We start from the raw sequence: 23,224 nt of genomic DNA on the forward strand, positions 1-23,224 counted from the left end.
CACACATTTAATGCTGAAGCTCTGTCTGATGTTTCACTTGAACGTCTTGCTGATTTTACTGCATCCTCAGTTGAATGTCATTAGGTAGTTTATTGACTCTTGTGTCTGGGGTGAACTTGGTATGTGAGAGACCGGAGTTTGAAGGAGATCAATCCTGGAAACAGCAGAGAGGCCAGGAGAAGGCTAAGTATTCCATCCAAGTTTGGAATAAGTCATCCAGTTCACACTGTGACTACCAGTGAATGTTCTCTTAACACATACTAGGTATTTTCAGGGAAATAAAAGATCAAAGTGGCATTGCCCTCACAGATTTACAGTCCCTATTGTTGACCATAAATACCAACTCTCTGCTCTGACCTCTTTTTTTTTTTTTTTTTTTTTTAATGTTTACTTATTTTTGAGAGAGAACGCGCACGTGCAAAAGAGAGCACACCAGAGCCCGGGAGGGGCAGAGAGAGGGAGAGGATCCCAAGCAGACTCTGCACTGTCAGTGCAGAGCCTGACTCGGGACTCAAAACCAGGCGCCCCTCTGCTCTGGCTTCTCTCTGGAAGGGAGGAGATAAATCCTTTGGAGATGAAATTCTTATATATTTACTTTTTTAAAAAGTATTTTTGCCTTGTTGAAATCAGAGCTCTTTACTCTCCCAATTTGTTCACTTATCTAGTTAAGAACTACTGTTAGGTAAAAAATTCACTCTTGGATGATGTTTGAAAGGGACCTTTTTGTGTGAGCCAGAAGCTCCCAGTCGGGCCACCCCAGGCAGACACCATCCTGCCTAAAGTCTGCGTCCATGATCTGGAATGGACCCGGCTCATCTCTTTTTCATAGGGAAACAGGACAGTGTAGGTTTCCAGTCACACATTTGCAATTGTCAGGGAGGGGCCAAGGATGAGAGGTGTGATCAGACAAGTCTTATCATTTTATTGACATTTTAGAAGTTGTGGAAAGACGCTGACAAAGTCCAACTTTATTCTACTTGTGCTCCCTTTCAGGGACCAGACCAGTCCTTTGAAACATTCAGAGTTTTTAGCAGCTCCTCTTTAAAGAAATGCTATCATTCCATTCTTTGGGGAGGAATGAACAATGCCCCTTGTGTGTTCGAACCACTCAGAGCATTAATACACTGTTTCTTTAGAAGGATTTGCTTTCCCAAGTTGAACTTTTCAGAACTCAGAACACCTTATCGCACTTGCAGAAAGCTTCTCTCTGAAAATGGAAAAAGCCAAGGGGGGAGAGCCTGTCAGGACTTGTGCCAGTTAAATCCGATCTCTCCGGGGATTTGTTTTTCTTCTGGCGTCAGATTAGATGTTCAAATCAAGCAGTATTTGAGGGCTGCAAGGGAATGTCCATGGGATTCTTAGTGAGGCTAATCCCAAAGCGGCACATTCCAAGGGACTAATCTGCCCAAGTTCATTGCTTACTTGAAACGTCTCTTGGGGGAAGAGCTGGGCAAGTGGCTTTTTTTCCAGTGGGCGGTCATAAGAGCATTATTAACGGGATGACCAGCCCCAGATGCAGCAAAATGAAAGCAACAGGCGCCGCTCGTGAGACTGTCCCTGCCGCCACCCAAGAGTCAGTGCTCAGGTAAAATGATTTCAGCTCGTTTTCTTCTTGTTCAGCCTCCCAGGAGTGGATTGGGGGGGAGGGGGGGCCTGCAGGAAGACCAAAGGAATGCCCAGGGAGATGCTGAAGGAAAGCAAAAGTCAAAAATGAACCTAGGCACACAGTACCTTTGGGTCTTTGGGGTTTTGTTCTGATCAGGACAGAGTGTGCATTTGAAACAGGAGAGTCTCCAAAGAAGGAATATAGTGACATTTCACTTGTAATTTGTTCCTCTGAAGTTAGCGAATTTTTTTCTCTTCTAATCTTGTGGTTACTGGTCTGGGTTGTTGTCGTTCTGTTAAGTTATCCAGCTCTAGGGTGGATTGCGGTAGCACTTTCCAAGACATTCTGGAGACAGATTGAATAAGATTTAGTGCATACTTGATGTATGTGCTTGTAAACCAGTCCTGCCTGGAGAAGTTCTTGATTCTGGAGCTGGTGGGGAGTCGGAAGTAAGAAGCATCAGAGTAATTTGGGGAATTAATGTTTGTAGCAGAGCCTTTGTGAGAAAGAATTGAAACATGCCTAAGTGAAATAACTTAATCTTTTTTTTCTTTTGAAGGCAATATTTACAGCTTTTGTTTGCTTGTTTCTATCGTTTTTATTCTTTACTGACTGTACATTTTACTTTCAAAGTTAGTACTTTACTCTTTGAGGGTAATCATTATACTTTGTTCAAAATGTGAATGTCCTCATTTTTGCTTTCAGTATTATTTCCTTTAATTATTAGCCTTTGAAACCACTTCCCTGTTACACATCACACATGACTGATAATGCAGAAAGACAAGAAAGAAAATAGCCCTTCACAAGCTCAGTCATGGCGATGTGACCATTCTACCTTTAGAAAAGAACGTACAAAGTGGCTTTCTAAGGTCTGGTAGAAGCCATCTTTTCTAAGAATACATGAGACTTCCGAAGGATATTTAAAAATAAAAGATTTTAGCGCGTAGTGTCCATTGAAGTTTTGCGTTAGAAGAGAATTAAAGGGTCAATGAGAAACATGGCATGTCAAAACTATTTCATGCTTTCTAACAACAAGGATAGCCATTCTGAGCTAACTAACTTGGATTCCGAGGGCAAGTATGAAACTCACACAGAGCAGTTCAAAGCCTTGGGACAAAAGAAAAGGGAATTAGTTTAGGGAACAAGTTAAACTATGATTATACTTTAAATTTGCCCTCTCCAAGAAAATAACTTTAAAAATCTAAGATCTACCCACACTGAAAACCTGAATAAAAAGCACAATAGAGCAAAGCCCACAGAAGAGCGTAGTCAGTTATGCATATACTTTGTAGAATTCCTAATTCATGTGTTTTACATGCATTCTTTCTATTATATATTATAAATTTCTTCTTAAAAGAATCCAATTCAATTATGAATGTTGGAGATATTTTTTTATATTACATTTCCTCCCCTGCCCCTGCAATTTTCCATGCCTTTACAAGGGGAATTGTTAATCTGCTTGTAATAAACTGGAAACTGATATTCATTCCTTTTGCTAACAGTGAGGTAGGTTTTTCACCTTTGAAAAGGCAATGAGGGTGCTAAACTGCAACAAGTCACATTATTTTTAGAAACTAAGTAGAGTCGGCAACTCTATGTAGTATTTCTGAGTAGACCTTGCAGGACCATCCAAGTTGAAACTGGGATCCATGAGTGAGAGAAATAATCAAGGTGTCCTTGAAAAGTCTAATTCATCCGCCATGGTCCCCCCTCTTCTCATGTTGTGAATCCTGTTGTAATTACATTTCTTTGTTAGAGGATCGTTTGTTATAATGATTCTCTTTCTTTTACTTCTTGCTTCTATTACGCGGTCTTCCTAATCTCCCTCCCCAGTCCTTTATCCTCAGGGGACAGGTAGAACAGATAGTGGAGGGTTTATTACTCTATGTGTGAGGATAGAAAGAGGGAAAGATCCAAGTATGGGCTAGTTCTAAGCTATGCCTCTAGGAGTCCAGCACTGTCCAAATACCAAGGCGCTCCCAGGCATGCCCAGATGGCACTGCCCAGATCAAGGGTATTTAGTATCAATAATGTGTGATTTGGAGAGGCAGTTTAGCAGACTGGGTAAGAAGAGTATGAACTCTGGAGTCAGACTGTCCAAGTTTAAACTTGGTGCATCTCTCTGCCTCAGTTTCTTCAATGGTAAAATGGATATAATAGTAGCACGTCCTTCATGGCATTCTTATGAGGATCTATGGAGATGATACATGTATATGGCACAATTCCAGGCACATGATGAGCCCTTCATAATATTAAGTATCGAGTGCCTACTGAGTTCCAGGTGTTCTCCTTGAATCAGGTGCTTCAGTAAATACAACAATGCTCTGAAGTAGCTATAATTATCTTTATGTTATAGAAAAGACTCAGGGAAGTTCAATAACTATTCTGTATACCTTGTTAGTGGTCAGCTAGGCTGATCATCCTCCAGGCAGAGAGAGATCAAACGAGGTCAGTTCTGTTAGAGCAGGGTTCATAGTGCTCTTGTCTGAACGTGTGTCAGAACTTTCAGTACCAGAACCAACCCAGCGGTCCCTTTTCTTGAAATGAAACATGGTACCCAAATAATAATGCTAACAACTCAGTGTGTCAGCTATTATTATTGTGCCCATTTTATAGATCAGAAAAGCTGAGGACGCCCAAAATTATGTGACTTTGTCCATGCCGTACAGTCCCACTCATGCCACGTTTTCTAACAGCAGAACTCACACTGTATTCATGATACTGCTGTGTCTCGGGGAGTATTGATTAGCACTCCCCCAAATTTGCAGATGCTTCCCCAAAAGATCCTTCTGAATTCTAGCCAAAGTGATCCACAAAGAAGAAAGGAATTACACTCTCCCTTTTCTGCTCCCCGAGGTGTAGGGAAAGTTGGTTTCAAATGTCCAGTGAGGAATATTTTTACCATCTGTCTGCCAAGAGATGTTATCAATGAAAGTATTCAGTGTCTAGGAAAAATCACAGCCTATGAATAGTTTAACTTACAGACTTTTCACAAAGATCAAGCCTGGTTATCTACGCCATTCAGCTCATTTCTGTTGCAAAGATGCAACCACTGGCTTTTCCTATATATTTGAGAAGAAAAATTTCCATGAACAGACACTGGGGCCTTTCTCATGCCTAGCTGACAAAGAGAACTGCAAATGTTACCTTCCTGGTGTGAGGAGGTGTGAGGAGGTGCACCTTCCAGGTGCAGAGGGCCACCTGGACCCAGGGATCTCTGAGACAGGACGGGTGCTCCTCTTCATGTAGACGGTGCATAAACCCTGACAAATGTGACGTGTGACCACTTGTGACCATGACTGAAACAGGATGCAGCTCCTTTGTACCCCACAGGCATCCCCCATGTTGCCACTTTTACAATGTGCTTTGTCATATGAGGTAACCATGGCCTTCACTGCTGCGTGCTTACATAGACTCCCATCACACAAGAGAGGAGGGAGATGCAAGACTAAGGATTGAGAGCAAATGAGAACTTCGCACAGTTTATACAGATGTCTAGGTCCTTGGCAGAGTCAATATCAATTAGGGCCACACATGGTGGTTTGTAACAGTCAACACTGGTCACTGAGGCCAAGCAAATCACTAAGTTGCACTTTGGGCCTGTATATTTCAAGGGTATGAATTTAGCCCTAATACTGTGTTAGAGAAAAGATGATGTCATGTAGAAGTAACCTTACAGGATGCTCCAACAACTTCCCTCTTAAATGCTTAGAGAAAGAATCTTCTGAGTAGTTTATAGGATCTCACGGGAGACTCCTCTACTCTTTCCAATGCTGGTAAAAGCTGCACGATGGACACTATGCTTGGGAACAAAGATGGTACAATTTTTTTTTTTTTTAAATTTTTTTTTTCAACGTTTTTCATTTATTTTTGGGACAGAGAGAGACAGAGCATGAACGGGGGAGGGGCAGAGAGAGAGGGAGACATAGAATCGGAAACAGGCTCCAGGCTCCGAGCCATCAGCCCAGAGCCTGACGCGGGGCTCGAACTCACGGACCGCGAGATCGTGACCTGGCTGAAGTCGGACGCTTAACCGACTGCGCCACCCAGGCGCCCCAAAGATGGTACAATTTGCTGGAACTTTCTTTATCCTTCTGGGAACCAATCTCAGTGGCTGGACTTCTGGGCAGACAGTCCCAACAATGCCCATTCTAAGAAGCTGTATTTCCTGTACTTAAAGACATGTGGAAATAAAAAGAAAAGAAAAAGTGCTATCTTCCTTCCTTCCAAAGGCATTACCTGTGAAATTTCTGACTGTGATAAAGACATTTATCTTCCTATGTTTCCATTTCCTTTTTCCCCTTCTGTATTTAAGCACCGCTAATTTGGATTTTAGGAAAAACACCATGATGGATTAGGGCTCTTGAGTTATATAATTCTCTTACCATTTCTCTTTCTTTGTATAAGAAAAATCGAATGGAAGTGTTAGCCACGAGAACTTCATACTTATTCATATATATTTCTTCCCATCTCTGAATATTTGTTAGGTACAGGAATATAAGCATACTGCTCTGTGTTTTTCATTATCTCCATAACTAGCATTGTTTTTCTGTTCTTCAAAAAAACTTTAAGAATCTGTATAAGGTTCCATCACTAACCATTTTTTTTTATAATGGTCCTTTTCTTTGACTCAATATTATAATGTTAACCTAGTCAACAGGTTCTGGCAGTCATTGGTTTTTGTTATATGCAGTGTTTATGTTTGAAGTAACTATCATTTCAATTCAGTTTATGAGATACTGAATCATGATGTGATTATGAAATTTTTGCTTCCTACTCAAAAATACTTGTGGGTTATATTCACCTTTCCTTTTTTTTTTTTTTTTTTTTCAGGCTCAGAAATCCTGGATAGAAAGAGCATTTTATAAAAGAGAATGTGTTCACATCATACCCAGCACCAAAGACCCCCATAGGTAATCTTGCTGTCTCTATAATAAAGTGAGAACACAGAGTAGCAATTATGGGAACAAAACTATAATAGTAATCACTATGCATTACAAGGGAATCAATGTCAAATTAAGATCATTTTTTTTAATCGTTGCTGGACATCTCTGAAACAATCTTATATGTATACACCATATAATGTGTCGCACCTGCAGTTAATTCTCTAAGAGCCTGTACAAAATAACAGATACCCATTGGGAAGGAATTAATCGCTGTCTATAAGTGGGCTATATATATTTTTAGTATGGTTATTCATTTTCCCTTTCAAGCATTTCATCAAAATGCTTAGTTTGTACCAATATTCCCTGCCATAATGAAAAGGTATTTTTAAATAAAAGACTCCTAGAAGGATACTAATTAGACTGCAGACCTTCAGATTTCTGTCCAAGTACGTTTTTAATATCCTACTAATCTTACCTTTTGCTATCCTACTTACCTTCCTGGTTTTGCCTTAAAGATTAACAGCATATTAGGTAGGAAGCATTTGGGATGAAGTAACATATGACTGTCTGGAAATGCCTTTATGAAAAGGCCATATAATCAAGTAATTTAAAATATAGACTATAAAGTCCTATAGACTAGCTGTGTAACCTTGAGCAAATTACCTAACCTTCAAAACTGCACTATTTTACTCCTAAAAGGAATGTCATATTATTAGTATTCAATAAATGATAACCATATATCAGTATTGTCATTAATAGTTATAATCGTGGTACTAGTGAAGCATGAAACATATGTATCAGTATTATAATGGTGGTGGAAAAGTATGAAAGACATTTTCTTGATGTAAGTAGTGAATTTTGTTTTCAAAGATCTTGCAAATAATATTTCCATTATTTCAGGAATGCGTAAGCTGTAGGTTTTTATTCTTAGTATTGGATATTTGACAGTGAATGTCAATTGGGGAAAGACAAGTTAGGTTGTGACTCACATATGAGTGAGAGTCCTTATTTAAATGTACATATTAAAATTCTTCCCTCAAAACTGTGCAGTGGCCTTTGTGCAAGATTTGATAGATGGGAGGAGTGAGAAGTAGAAAAATCTATAGGACTTTTGTTTGCAGGCTCCAATCCTAAACAGTATGACAGATGTGGAAGGGGTGGGTGGCAAAGGCCAGGAGGCATGTTACAGCTTATACAGCTGAAGGAAAACGAAAATGGGCAGAAAAGAAAAGATCTCTGTCGGGTAAATCCTGGGTTCACTATTTGCCTGGTATAGCCGTATTGTGGGATTCTGCCTAAGAATGGACTGGCTCACTATGGTTTGTAGATTTCTCCAGTAATGGCTGATCCAGGGGGTTCGTTTTGACCTCTTATGTTGCAGGTGTTGCTGCGGGCGTCTGATTGGCCAGCATGTGGGCCTCACTCCTAGCGTCTCCGTTCTTCAGAATGAGAAAAATCAAAGTCGCCTCTCCCGAAATGACATCCAGTCGGAGAAGTGGTCCATCAGCAAGCACACTCAACTCAGCCCCACGGATGCTTTTGGGACCATTGAGTTCCAAGGAGGTGGCCATTCCAACAAAGCCATGGTAATCAGAAAACCCTTCAGTTGCTTCCCAAGTTCTATCTCATGTCTTGTAAAGGTGTGGTGAAGAGCTGGAGGTTTAGTCTTTGGGCTTAATCCCCTCTGCCAAGTCTTGGCTGGGCAATCAGCTCTCACGACCTTGCCCCTGTGCATTTCTTCTCTCTTCTGTAGAATGGGGGAAAGAAAACCTTCCTCCTAGGATTTTTTAAATAATTAATACTATATCAGACTGTGACTATTGCTATTATTAATAGTAACAAGAAGCTTTCTATAGTAATCCACTATTTATTACTTACTTTCTGGGTCTCATCCATTAAAGCATGTTTTTCTATCTCCTTCAGTTAAAAAAAAAATCTTACCTGTAAGTCTCTATTTTGTCCTATTAGTAACTAGCATTTCTCTCAATTCAAGGTAGAAATGATCATCCCAGACTATTTCCTTCCCTGTTCTAACAGAGATCTTGCCACCTAAAGTGAGTGCTTTTGCTCTAAGCAGCTGTGTTCAATAATGTTCCCAGTAGAAGAACTCCATATGAAAAGCATTTTGTTTGGAAAAGAGGCTGTAGGAAATAATACAAATTTTACTTCTAAGAGTTGTTGCTTCTAAATTTCAGCTTTCATCATGAACCTCTCCCTACTTGGCTGACAGATTTTGCCAGGAGAAAAATATACCATATGTTTTTAGAAATTCTAGAAATGCTCTATTTCATAAAGCTTGCTTCTAACAGAGAGTTGGTTGAGGATGGGACAGTTGGAGGTAGCTGCTCTCAGGCACACCCCAAAGTTTTCCAAGTTTGGAGAGGAAATTTTGCTTCAAGAAGCATACTGCAAAATGCAAGGGAAATCACTCCACACTAGTTATAGTCTAAAAATGGGCAGGAGAGCCACCCCTCTGCCCTCTCTCTTCTCACCTTCCTCCTCCCCCTTGCATCTTTCCCCACTCTTGTAGGATTTTCTTCACCAAGAATGGCTGACTGCACTATTCTCACAGTATTTCCTTAAGAAAATCAATTCTGAACTGTACGTTAGAGTGAAAACAATTTTAAAAAATGTATTGGGAAGAAGAGGGTGCTGGGTACAGCCTGGGGGAAAAGTGGGAGGGCGTGGTGGTTAGTCTTGGCCTATACAGAACCAAGGGCAGTGGAGATCTGGCAACTTCCTCATCCACCCAAGGGATGTTTTCAGCTACACAAAGTCATGAAGGGTCCCCAACTCAGCATAATTCCCATTCACAGTATGGAATGGAACCATACACACCGTGCATTAATTAAAAGTCATGCCAGTTCACACTATAAGAAAAATGCTCAAAAAAAAAAAAAAAGAATAATCATAGTAAGTAGTAGTAGCAGTAGTTAGTAGAAGAAGAGCGAAGGGATGGAAATGGATCCATGGAGGGCCCAAGTTCTTCACTGGAAATACAATACGATAATGTTGAGAATGAAGTGATTAGCCGCCCCCTCCTGCCCCCACAAAAAAAGCCAAGTGCTGTAGATGAGGAGGTGGCTTAGCAGACAATACCATCATAGAGTGGCACACCCAGGGATGTCATAGAGTGCTTGAATGGTGACCCGAGGCTTTGTCCCCCATGTTGCACAGCTGATAAATGTGGGTTTTTTTTTTAAAGTTTACTTATTTATTTTGAGGGGGGGAGAATAAAGAATATGTAGGGGAGGGGCAGAGAAACAGGGAGAGAGAGAGAATCCCAAGCAGGCTCTCCACTGTCAGCACAGAGCCTAACCTGGGGTTCAGACCCATGAACCATGAGATCATGACCTGAGCCAAAGTCAGATGGTTAACTGACTGAGCCACCAAGGTGCCCCCACAGGATGGATGTTTCTTATGATATTTAATGGCAGAGGAAAAACCTGCAGAGGCACATCTTTCACTATGCTCTTCAAGTGTGAACACATAGGACATCGAACTTTGCGAGCCCTCCCCAAGCCCCACATAGCTCTGTGAAACCCAGAACTATCTGTTGGCAATCGGGTTAGGCACGGTCTGCTACATGATTTTGTAGAGCCCAGTGTAAAATGAAAATGTAGGCCTCCAGCAGGGGCAGGGAAAGCAATCCCCCTTCCCACGGCCAACAACCCCAACACACAGTGGACAGGCGACAGTCCAAGAAATTGCTATCTCTGTAGTGGGACAGGCTCAGTATCTGGTGTGGGTGAGATTTGCCATGGAATCACCTGTGAAACACACCAGGGCCCTGCCAGCCTAAGGAAGGGACAGCTATGTCCTTGCTCTGTCCTGAAATGCTGCAGGGAAAACACCCAACCCACCCCTCACCTTGCCTGTGCTCATGTCCCAGGCAGGGATGGAGGGTGGTGATGGAACAAAACCCCATTGCTTCCCCAGGCGACATTGTGGAGGGAAGGTTAGACTGGCCAGGACATCAGAGGTGGGAGCAGATGGTCAAGATCCCCTGCCCCAGGGAGGCAGCAGGAGGCAGGATGTGGGACCATGGACCACATGTGAGCCAAGGCTCTGAGCCCTCTGCACGGGCTCCACTGCCCCATCAGACTTTACCTACAAAACACAAATTCCAGGCTAAAATTGTTAAGAATTCCAAGAAAGCAAGTGCAGAGCACTAAACCCTAAGCGCTGCCTTTCTGAGCGGTGTGACAATGCTGGTCACACACCCTTGAAGCTAACACTGAGACTGGGTCTCACCTATACTAGATGCTGTCATGGCAGTCACTGTGAGGACAAACCTTTCTTTAAGAGTCTAATCAGCAAAATGAGGGCCAGTTTTCTTCCCTTTTTTTTTAACAACCAAATATTTAACAAGTGGGAGTCCCCACTATTCAGACACAATGAGCATTTTGTCCACTTGGAATACTTGCCCTTGGATTATTCTGAGTCTCCTGTCTAAACAAAGGGGTGGAGCTGACAGCCGGTCAGATGTCTTGTTTTATCAGGCAGGATGGTTGTTTTGTGCCAACCTGTGCCTTCCTTACTTCTCCCCTCCCCCCACCCTGCAACAAACTGGCACACAAAGGGAAAAGTCAGCAACTACTGTCTGTTAAAGAATATCAGTCTTCAGATGGGGAGGGCATGGTTAAATATTCACCACGATTGAAATGAAACAGGTCAACTAACTTCACGTCTTTGATCCCTGTTCCTGACCAAAATATTTGAAAGTTGAGATGGTTTTTAACTCTAAAAACTCTATACAGGGCAGATTAACTTTGACCTTTATTATTGGGGAAAAAAAAAAGATAGACCATTAATTTTTTTCCTTCAAAGACAGCCCAAGATGAGGTGCTTGGGTCTTCAAAATGCCATTGTGGTCTGGACACAGTGTGAGGCAGAATCTGCCAGCATTTGGTAGAAGTTTCAGTTGGAGAGAAGAGAATCTTTATTAACATGTGCTGGGCCACGTGGGAACCATATCTGCTCAGGAACATTATGCACGTGTGTTATCACATAGGCAGTATAGCAGGATGTCAAGGAGCTTTGGTCACCAAAGATGCTTGAGGGGATTGATGCAGTGGTTCTCTGCTTGGAGGCTCACGGTAGCCTGTGGGCCACTACTGACGTCCATGCCACAAATCATGCCCAGAGAGTCTCCCTCGTTGGTCAGGGATAGAACTTGGGCATCTTAAGTATTTGAAAAGCTAGCCAAGTTATTCTATTCAAAAAGGCTTAAAAAGTGTTAAATAATCTTGCTCTCTCTACCTGTATGATAGATGAGGCAACTCAAGCCCAGAGAAATTAAACTGTTTTCTGAGAGCTCCTCCTTTATTCAACAACAAAGATAATTCTCAAACCTGGGCTGCTCAGGATTCCCCATGAGTTCTATTTCTTCTCTGTCGTGAATGCTTGGTGTAGTCTATAGGAGATGTTTCGAAGGGAAGCTAATTACTATTATTTTTCTAGCTCTTTTATAAGGGTCTTGAGAACTTTGTAGAATTATAAAATTACTCTTATTTGATGAGGTTAATTAAACTCAAAAGCTGTGAGCAGGAGGAAGTCTTTGTAACATTACATCCTAGGTTAGTAGAACCATTTTCTGAGCCTTTCCTAGCACTTTGTGGTATTCTGTCCTCAATTCCCAGGCGCATCGAGCCTGGGAAAGTACAATAGCAATGAATCCAGCATCTCTCTCCTTTTGCAGAGAAATAGTGATCCAGGAAGGAGGCACTCATAGCTGATAGCGAGTGAAGGATCCTTCCTCCCTTTCTTCTCAGCACCAAGCCACGTCCTACCAAATTGCATGCCCTAAATGTCATCCCTGGCAGTTCATTCAAATACCTCATAAGAGTGAAAACGTGAGGACCAAGGAAGAAGATAGTGAGATACTAAAGCTCTGGGTGAGACATTGTCTTCCTAGCGTGAGCACCAGGTAGCTTTTTTTTAAAATTTTTTTTTAACGTTTATTTATTTTTGAGACAGAGAGAGAGAGAGCATGAACGGGGGAGGGGCAGAGAGAGAGGGAGACACAGAACCGGAAGCAGGCTCCAGGCTCTGGGCCATCAGCCCAGAGCCCAACGCGAGGCTCGAACTCACTGACCGCGAGATCATGACCTGAGCTGAAGTCGGACGCTTAACCGACTGAGCCACCCAGGCGCCCCGTCAGGTAGCTTTTTAAAAGTAACATAGGGAGCAGTAGGAAGATGGCCCCAAAACAGACACTGGGTCCTCTCTCAGAGACTCTTCTTTATCTGGGGCTACAGCTGTAACTTATTTAGAAAAGATGACAGTGCTGGACTTGATTATACGGAATCGTATTTGCTACTAATTATCTCTTCCAATTAATGCTGAGCCGTCTTGTGGAGCAGGTAAGTATCACCTAATTAAGGACTTGTGTTTAAACCTCTCAAGTCATTCGCATAATGATCTTCAGGTTTTCCCTTGCTAGTTACTCTGCTTATTAGATCGGGTTGAGCCCCTTGTTATAGTTTTTATATAATTTAGATAATTATTCCTATGCCTCATTGTCACACTTAAAGCTCTCACTGTTGAGTGTGAAAGCCTCATTCTCTGAGCACTGCCAGGGGGAGGGAGGGCGAGAGGGAGGCAGGAGGTTCCAGGTTGCTGGGGACACCCGAGGGAGTGAGGAGTCTGTCAAGAGCGAGGCAGCTACTATCTTATGCTCTTTAAACACTTCAGGATTGAATTCGATTGTTTTAAAAATGTCTTTCTTTGCATTATGCACATTTAATCTGGGAATCATCACTGAATGGCACATACCAAATATGAAATTAAATGAATCCTACTTTACAAAATAAAAGAGCCGATCACTAGACTATGGCTAGCTAAACAGCTTTACATAAGCGTTCATATCATAAGATATCATAAGATATTTGAGGGGTTTGGTAACTGTTCCCTTGATTTCCACTTTCCACCTGCTAATCTTTAGGCCGCTGAATTAGCAGTACCTTGGGAAGTCCTTTCTGAAACTGAGACTAAAACTGGAAATTATCACTCAAACTACTGGTCCCAACACAGACCTGTAGGAAAAGAAGGAAAGAACCAACTTTCCTCTGAGAAACCCATCTTGCCTCTAGAAAATTCCCATCTCCTTGCCTCTACCAAATTTTATGCTATATAATTCTGGCAGGAAATGCAGAGACCACCCCCTTGAGATCTACTTCTATCTCAGTGAAGTTTTATATTACTAAACCTTTAGCTTTGGCTTATCAGCCAGCACCATTGACCTGGCAACACCCGGTATCTAACATCGAGAAATCACAAAAACAATACAGAATAAATTGCAACGGCACTTTCATTCCCAAAGTTTTGTGGATCATCAAACCAGGAATGCAGTAACCAGTGACACGACACATTTGTTTCCCAAGTATTTTCTTTCTAGGGAATTGTACATGCATTGAACCTCCACCAGTATTAAACTCTCACTGCAAAACTAACCATGCCAGAGACTTAGAGAGCCAGTATCAGCAAAATTATCTTAGCAGTCTGATATGACATGGTCTCCTTGGCCACAGCTTTAATTAAAAGTACTCATTTAAGAATGTGGCTACAAGAATTAAAAAAATAAAATGATGCTTATCACATTTCTCAACATAAAGAAAACTAGGCCAGATTTCCCCCGACAGCCTGGGAAGAAAAGCTTTAAAAGTAAGCGTTCAAATAGAGTTAGCAGTGGTAATTCCATTACTCTGAACAAGCGCTACTCACAAATACCACTCGATAATTTCCCAGAAGTAAAGATGGCTTTGCAGTATTAGGATTTGTCATTTATCGTTTCCAGGAGTGTAGCCAGGTTTATCATTCTGCAGCTTTTCCATTTTCATTTAGACAACTGGGCAAAGTTATGTGAGTAAAAATTTAGGGCTGAAGAGGTCACTCGTTCATTGTCAGAGCCAAATTGTTCCACCCACTCTCAAGTCCAGAATACCACAAGGAGAATTATTACATCCTAAGTAAACAGCCCCAGCCTTCTCTGAGTAGTAACAACTATTTCTCTTCCCACCCCACCCCCCACGCACACATACAACACACACCCAGCCTCTGCCCACCCTGGGTGTTATAAAGGGAGAACGATGCTGTCTAGTCTGTGACACGTCTACAAGCCCCACATGAGTGGGGAGTGAGGCCATGGTAAAGTTGAGTCCTGTTCTGATGAACGAATCATAACATTGCTAGTGAAGAAGCAGGAAGAGTGGCATTAGCAAAAGCTGCCGTGAAGTCGCCTGCTTTTACCAAATAGACCTTTAGAATCAAGAACAAAAACTCGGGCTTCAGTTACCAAAGCCCTGTGCCCTTCCACCAAAAACAAAAGAAATCCTTAGTTTTCAATGATCGTCTCTCACAATTTAATTTACCAGTTGGTGGTTTGCTCTTCAAAATATGTGTTCTTTATGGAAATCATGCTGGATGCATTGGCCTCTAAAGCACCTGAGAACAGATCAAATGGTACAACTTCAACTAAATCAAACCTCTATTTACTGAAGAGCATTCTTGAGGTGCTGGCCTGGATGTCATCCGCTCATCACACATCAGCCAGGCAGGGGCACTAATGATAGAAGGGAAAAGAAGACGATTATTCTAGGCATGGGCAACTGGTTTGAGCTCAGCTTATCTCTAGAAATTATAAAGTGAGGAACTAAGGGCTCATGAGAGAAGGATGGGCCAGGCAGCCTAGAGCAGAGGTGGTAGTTTTGCTCTCAGCAGGTGCTTTTATATAGATAGATAGGGGCGCCTGGGTGGCTCAGTCGGTTAAGCGTCCAACTTTGGCTCAGGTCAGGACCTCGTGGTCCGTCGTTCGAGCCCCGCATCGGGCTCTGTGCTGACAGCTCAGAGCCTGGAGCCTGCTTCAGATTCTGTGTCTCCCTCTCTCTCTGACCCTCCCCCGTTCATGCTGTCTCTCTCTGTCTCAAATAAACATTAAAAAAAATTTTTTTAAAAGAAATGCACAGATATAGATAAACAGCTGCACCAGTCACTCCCCAGATAACTCTGAGTTGAGAAACAAAAGGCTACTTTAACATATCCACTAAAGAGTTAAAGGACAGATATTTGGATCCCATCGTATGCACAAGTAATTTAAAAGGTGAGTGTAACCTGTATTCAATTTACATGTATTGGTTTTTCTCCCACACCAGGTGAGTTTCCACAATTTAATCCTCCTAGCATCCTGTGAGGTGGTCAGGAGCGCCAGCATTTCACAAGAGAAGGTGCTCAGATTGGCCAAAGGTCTTAGAGCACCAGTGCCTGATGCTAGAGTGTGGCGCTGCCCGTGATGGGAAAATCTATAAATGGAAGCACATATCACTCACCACGTCAGAGTAATGCCCAGGTGACCAGATTTAGTATACCCATCAGGAAGATTTCTTGTTATTTGTAAGGTGATCCCTTAGCAATTAATGAGCTCACATGTGGACAGTCAAAACTGCTTATCTTGACGACCAAAAGAGCTCCTCGTTTCCAATCACATTGACCGTTTATTAATTACTCTGGGAACAACCATTTATGACCTTGAAGCTGCTGATTCGGCACATGAGTTAGCTGTTCTATTACAAGCACCTGGAGAGTTCACTGACTAACTTGCTTTTTATGGGTGTAAGAGTAGAATTTAAAAATTGACATCTTGGGGCGCCTGGGTGGCTCAGTCGGTTAAGCGTCCGACTTCAGCTCAGGTCATGATCTCACGGTCTGTGAGTTCGAGCCCCGCGTCAGGCTCTGTGCCGACGGCTCAGAGCCTGGAGCCTGCTTCCGATTCTGTGTCTCCCTCTCTCTCTGCCCCTCCCCCGTTCATGCTGTGTCTCTCTCTGTCTCAAAAATAAATAAACATAAAAAAAAAAAATTAAAAAAAAAAAAATTGACATCTTCAGATAATTGTACAGTGTCATTGTATCCCTTCATTTTAATTAGCCTCTTATTCCCAAACCACTTGCTGAGTTACTAAAACAATAACAATGACAAAAAGCAATTAATTGATTCATTTAAATTCTTCCTTTTTAAAAAAAGAAAAAGACTCTTGCCTTTTATTCTCCAAGGGTCAGGTAGTTGGAGGTAATTTGGGTAGTCTGAAAATGGTTGCACTTTCGTATTTATTGTCACCTGAATAATTCCTCCAGTATTTCCTCCATTCTTCTCTATGATTTTTCATGTAAAATACTGAGTGTTCTTTCTTCCCTTTGGCCCAATGACAAACCCAAGACACCACTTAGAATCTTTGGTCTGGGGAGGAGTTGTAATCCTTGCTTCTTACATGGTCCCCGAGGAGCTAGTGAGAAATAAAAAACTTCAAACCCCACCCCGAACCTACTGAATTCCAACCTGCATTTCCAACAAGGTCCCCAGGCGAGTTGTGCACGTTAATGTTTCAGAAGCACAGCTCACCCGAGAGTTTTGCACCGCAGCAGTAGCTTAAATAATGGATTATGTGAGTGGTTGATTATTCGACAGCTAGCTCTCAGGTCTCAGTCCCTCATCTTCTAGGGGTCTGCTGTCTTGCCCTGTAAAGCAGAAAAATTGAACTAGATGATTTCTAGTTGCCATGGTGGCCAAGATATTGCTAAGTTCCCTTTGACTTCTAAGACTGACTACTTCGTAGCCAGTGTGAAAGATCAAAAATCAGAGTCAAGTCAAACACAGTGCCTGCCCTCACAGATCTTGCAACATGGGCAGAGAAAACGGGCACGTGCAAGAAACAACCAGAAAAAAAAATCCAATTGGGTTAGGTTGATAGTTATGCTGCATCAACATGAGCTTGCATTCTTAGGAAAAGTAAGTAAAAGCCTTTGAAAGATGGGAATGATTTCTGTAGATGACAAAGAGAGGAACTGGGTTTTCTAGGATTTAGGGAACAGCATTAGCCAAATGCAGAGAGAAGTGGGGAACACCTCTAGGTGGGGTCAAGCTAAATTGTGGGGGATCATGACAGGCAGAATTAGAGTTTATATATAATGTAACAATTTGAACTGAAAAATAGTGTGATCAAAAAGGAATTGTAGAAAGATCTCTGTCGGTGTCTTGTTGAGGACGTGGGGTTAGAGAAGCCATTTGGAGGCTGTTGGCATAATCCAAACTGACATCCTAGTAAGGAGAATGTATTCCTAAAGTGGCAACTGAAGGAATAGAGGGAAAGCCCTGGCTGAAAACATTCATTTCAGAAACGGATCTTTAGAACTTTGAGACTGCTTATAGGTAAAGCAAAAGGAGACAGAAGGTGGAAAGGGCACTTTTACTTTGAGGTCAAGAGCAAGGACTCTGGCATCAGCAGACCTGGGCTATGGACCCTATCATTACCACTTACTATTGGTTGAACCTGATGGATCCTTTCTGTTCCCCATCAGTGAAATGTGGATGATACCAACCTCGTCATTACTGGGAGGAGTCTGTGAAATAATGTATGTTGCAGGAGTGTAGTAAATATACAAGGGTCTTGGTTTTGGGTTTAGGGTTTTTGTTTGTTTGTTTTCTCAGAATTAAGAAATGGAGAGCAGAGAGAAATATGTGAAGAGGGCCTACCAGCAATGTGACCTTACACAGACAAGACACCTAGTGCCTCTGTTTCCCCATCTGTAAGACAGAGCAGGGGACAAGGTGATTCAAGGTCGTTCATTCCCTACTAGAGCATTTACCAGATTAACAAGAGCTCTGTGATCATGAGCAAGCTTTCCTTAACTGGGAAAAATACTAGGCTAATTCAAAAGGAATTTTAATACATTCAGTAGATTTTTTGGTCACTTTTATGAGGTTCTTTTTTTTCTCTTTTTTTTAAGGTGTAAGAGGATGAATAAGAGAACAATAATTTAAAAAAGCAATTTTTTTATCATCTCCCACACTAAGCATTTTTGGTTTGTCTAGTTGGGAAGCCTTGTGAGTCCCAGTCCTAATTTATTTCACTAAACACCCCTTTCTGGAATTAGTCAAAATGACATAAATTCAATTCAGCAGAGCTGCCAAATTTTAACTACTCAAGTGGCATCGCTTCAGTGCATGGGGACAGAAAGCACTTTATTCTTTGATCTTATAGCATTTGTTATCTAGATATTTTTCATAGAGTCACTCAGTGAGCTAATAAATGTAATAATAGAGAAACAATAACATAGCCTTTGTTTAAGAAACACTGTGTTTGCATCTACCACTCCAATACCCACCCTTCAGCCCCACAGGTCCTTGTGTGGCACCAAAATGCATGCCTGTTGTTACTGAAAATTTCTGTTGGTAGATCTCAGAAAGGTCTTATCCTCTGCAGGAAAGCTTGTGTGTAAACTACGCCAATTCACACATTGTAAACTCTAGTTACAATTCTCTTGGTCTAATGTATTTAGCTAAAATTGCCAACCTTTACTCTTTCTGTTCTGGAATTGGTTTTTGCTACATAGATTAAATCAATATAAAACCAGCTCATTAGATCCCAACACCTCTTTGGATTTCTGGTATTGGTACGTAGGAAACTTTAGCTCCTTGGTATTTCTGGATGATGCAGTTTATTTTGTCAAGCTGCTTTCATGTTTTCAGCTACTTTGCCTCTTGTTTCAGTTAAATATATTTAAAATAGGCTTTAACAAAAGCATTGACATAATTTGAACTTTTTTTTTTTTTTTTTGCAACAGCGGGGGCTCTTAGATCCAAAAATTTTGCGATAAATTGTCATCTCCTGTATAACTTTCTTTACTTATACATCTAAAAGCATATGTTTGGGGCGCCTGGGTGGCGCAGTCGCTTAAGCGTCCGACTTCAGCCAGGTCACGATCTCGCGGTCCGTGAGTTCGAGCCCCGCGTCAGGCTCTGGGCTGATGGCTCGGAGCCTGGAGCCTGTTTCCGATTCTGTGTCTCCCTCTCTCTCTGCCCCTCCCCCGTTCATGCTCTGTCTCTCTCTGTCCCAAAAATAAAAAATAAAAAACGTTGAAAAAAAAAATTTAAAAAAAAAAAATAAAAGCATATGTTTGCATTGCATGCACGTCTGCTTTTTTCGTGGTTCTACTACTTCAAGGTGAATACTTAACAATTTCCGAAGTTTGTCGGTACCTTTCTTTTCTCTCCCACAGGACATACAGAGTTTAGAATGCTTTAATGCTGATTGCTCCCAACTCACGTATATGCTGTAATATTCACTGCTTTAGCTCTTTCCCTTCCCACCACGCATTAGATATTATCATCATTTTATATTATACAGGCAATGCTTTTTTAGATTTACAGTGTATTTGCTAATTTTTTTGTTTGCCATTCTTTCTTGTATCCCAGATCGTCCATGCGGGATCATGTAATTTCTCCCTGCTGTATATATCTTAAAACTTCGTTCAGTGAAGTCTGCCGGAGATAAATGCTCAGTTTGGGTAGTCTGAAAATGTCTATAATTTGCTCTCATCTTTGAAAGATATTTTCGCTGAATATAGAATTTTACACTGACAGATAATTTCTCTTGGCACATTGAAGGCACTGGCTTGTGGCACCCATTTTTGCTGTTGAGGAGTAGACCTTCTGCCTTAAAATGACTGTTTCCTTGTAGGTGGTTTGTCTTATTTTCTAGTGGCTTTTGAATTTTTCCTCCCTTCTTTTGGTGTTCCCTGTGAGGTGTCGCTGAGTGGGGTTTGTTTTTATTTATTCTGCTTGGGATTCATTGACGTTCCCTGATCTGAGAATGTGTATCTTTCAACATTTCTGAAAATTTCCCAGCCAGTATCTGTTCAAGGGTTGGTTCTTCCCTGTCTCTTTTATTTCCATCTAGAATTCAGATGCTCTGTTCCAAGGTTTTCAATGTTGCTTCTGTTTTCAATTCCTTTGTCTCTTAAGGCTGCATCTGGCTTATTTCTCTGGATCTATCATTAGTGTGTCTAATCTGTAGCTTAACTTTTCCATTGTATTTTTCATTTAAATTATTGCATTTTTGGGGCGCCTGGGTGGCTCAGTCGGTTGAGCGTCCGACTTTGGCTCAGGTCACCATCTTGCGGTCCGTGAGTTCGAGCCCCGCGTCAGGGCTAATGGCCCGCGTCTGGGCTAATGGCCCAGAGCCTGGAGCCTGCTTCCAATTCTGTGTCTCCCTCTCTCTCTGCCCCTCCCCCATTCATGCTCTGACTCTCTCTGTCTCAAAAATAAATAAATGTTAAAAAAATTTTTTTAATAAAAAAAATAAATTATTGCATTTTTATTTCTAGAAGTTGTTTTTGATTCTTTTTCAAATGTAGTGGTCTTATAGTCTGTTGTTCCTCATTGATGCCTTCAATAATCTCATTCAGGTTTTTAATATATTAAAGATAGCTATTTTATATTCTCTGAATATTTCAATATCTTTGAGGATCTTACTCTGCTACCTGTTATTTTTTTTGGTCCTCACTCATACTGCTTTATTTCCTTGTGCAATACATTTCATTTATTTATTTATTTTTTACTACGACATGCTTATTTTCCAATGGGAACTATCTGAGCGCTGGATTGAGAATGCATTCCTCCACAAACGATCTGCATTTGCTTCTTCCTGTTATCTGGAACCACTGCCCAGCCAGAACCATTTCAAATTAAATAGTCTGGTGTTTTTCAAACCACACTGATAGCGTCATTGTGGATCAAAGTCTGTGTGAAGTGGGGCCCCTTGTTTATTTTTTTTATGTTTATTTTATTTTTGAGAGACAGAGAGAGAGGGAGAGAGAATGAGAGGGGGAGGGACAGAGAGAGAAGGAGACACAGAATCCCAAGCAGGCTCCAGGTTCTGAGCTGTCAGCACAGAGCCTGACACAGGGCTCGAACTCATGAACTGTGAGATCATGACCTGAGCTGAAGTCCAAGACTTAACCAACTGAGTGACCCAGGGGTCCTGAGAGCCCCCCTTGTTTATAAATAATCAGAGAGGAATTTTTTCCCCATCCACTCAGAAACAAGGTAGAAGCAGGCAGGCTTCCTTGCTGTCTTCTTCTGTACATCAGACTTTCTTACTTTTTTCCTCCTTACACTTGAGAGTGGAGCCCTTTGAAACAGTGTCCCAGCTTACCTGGGGTCCCCCATTAGACTCATCCATCCTGCGTGATGCCAGGAAAGCAGGTGCCATTTTACAGAGTTGAGGAGAAACCCTCAAGTCCAAAGCCTGCTTTGGTCCTTCCTTGTCTCCTGAGGTCCCAGCTTCTACTCTGTTTTAGGAATCTGGATGTTTGCTCTTTAAATGCCCGCTCAGCAATGCATTTCAAAAGGCTTTCAAATGTATTTGCCCGGTATTTCAGTTGTTTCCAGCTAAAGATGGAAGTCCTTATATAATTAAACTGAGATCTAAATGAGCATGTATATGATTATATAGATGTTTTTCATTGTGTGTATTTATAGCATTTCCTTTATATATACTTAGTATCACTTATTTCCAGTTGCATCTGCTAACACCTTGAAATCTGATATACACTTTCATTTTTTAAGATTATTCTACAAGAACGATGGGCACGTCTTTTGTCATTTGTCTTCTTTAAAAGATAAAGAAATGTTTGGTATTCAGTTTTTGTAAATTAAATAAAGATAGCTATTGCCTTATTTTAAAATTCTTATTACATGATGTAGAACTGCAGAATTTCTCAAAACCTCTCAAAGTGACAGGGTCGCAGAAACATCTATATCTACGTCCAGTTGGCATAACTGGGCAAAGCTGGGCTCACAGTGCATTTTAGAAAATCGAACAATGTTAAAGTCTGTAATAAGTCACAATTTCAAGAACACCTTTAAAAGTGGCAAATGCCTTCACCTAACGAAGACTCTCGTGGTAAAGAAAATGATTTGCCTCTTTTCAAAAATCAGCTGTTTTAGGAGATGTTTTCTTCTCGTGCTACACCTATCCTTGCAATCGGGAAGGATAAGCCCCAGCAGCCAGCCCTGCCCTGTCTCCCTAATCGGTGGCCACTCTTGTTCTAGTACGTGCGAGTATCCTTCGATACGAAACCTGATCTCCTCCTACACCTGATGACCAAGGAATGGCAGCTGGAGCTTCCCAAGCTTCTCATCTCTGTGCACGGGGGCCTGCAGAACTTTGAACTCCAGCCAAAACTCAAGCAAGTATTTGGAAAAGGTCTCATCAAAGCGGCCATGACAACCGGCGCGTGGATATTCACTGGAGGGGTTAACACAGGTAACTGGAAGTCAGACAGAGGCAACCTAAGGCCATGAGAATGTTGTACCTAAGATCATTTTCTCCTAGGGCTAATGATGTTGACATTCCCACAGCTATCTCTCTTCCCCATGTGTCCACGTTCACTGGTTCTCCCTCGTCTCACAGATTCTTCTGCCCTCCCTTAACCCACACGATAACCATACAGTTAGTTTTCAACCAAGAAGAATTACTTACACCTGGGAATTTAATACTTGACTATCCAGAATTTGTAAACATGACTAATGGAATTTCACAGGATATTTTCAGTACCTCAAGTTGCCAATTAAGTATCCAGTAATATTTCAAAGAATAACTTTTGCTCTAAACTTGGAAGCTCTGTGTCTGATCTTTAAGTAATTTTAAGTCTGGTGCACATAGCTCTAAATTTTGCAAAATGCCCATTTTATCAGGGACATAAATTGTGACGGCAACATCTGGAGTATTGTGTGTTTATTATTTAAAATAGTTTATTAAGGGGCACCTGGGTGGCTCAGTCATTAAGCGTCCGTCTTTGGCTCAGGTCATGATCTCACGATTCATGGGTTCGAGCCCTGCAATGGGCTCTGTGTTGACAGCTCAGAGCCTGGAGCCTGCTTGAGAGTCTGTGTCTCC

General features: G+C 41.6%; 1 protein-coding gene across 12 annotated transcripts in view; it reads left to right on the forward strand.

Moving 5' to 3' along the window:
• The window catches only part of TRPM3 (transient receptor potential cation channel subfamily M member 3), a 796,659-nt gene that overhangs the window by 537,129 nt on the left and 236,306 nt on the right, over positions 1-23,224 (forward strand). For 11 of the 12 annotated variants that reach the window (XM_058695709.1, XM_058695711.1, XM_058695713.1 and 8 more), the window contains exons 2-4: positions 6,440-6,519; positions 7,874-8,078; positions 22,378-22,591. In XM_058695709.1, coding sequence (XP_058551692.1) covers positions 6,440-6,519; positions 7,874-8,078; positions 22,378-22,591 — 499 coding nt within the window. Of the gene's footprint in view, positions 1-1,557; positions 1,586-6,439; positions 6,520-7,873; positions 8,079-22,377; positions 22,592-23,224 lie in introns of those variants that run through there. The other variant, XM_058695717.1, reaches the window with a different exon arrangement.

This window comes from Neofelis nebulosa, chromosome 12 (assembly GCF_028018385.1).
Source record: "Neofelis nebulosa isolate mNeoNeb1 chromosome 12, mNeoNeb1.pri, whole genome shotgun sequence".
Lineage (NCBI taxonomy): Eukaryota > Metazoa > Chordata > Mammalia > Carnivora > Felidae > Neofelis > Neofelis nebulosa.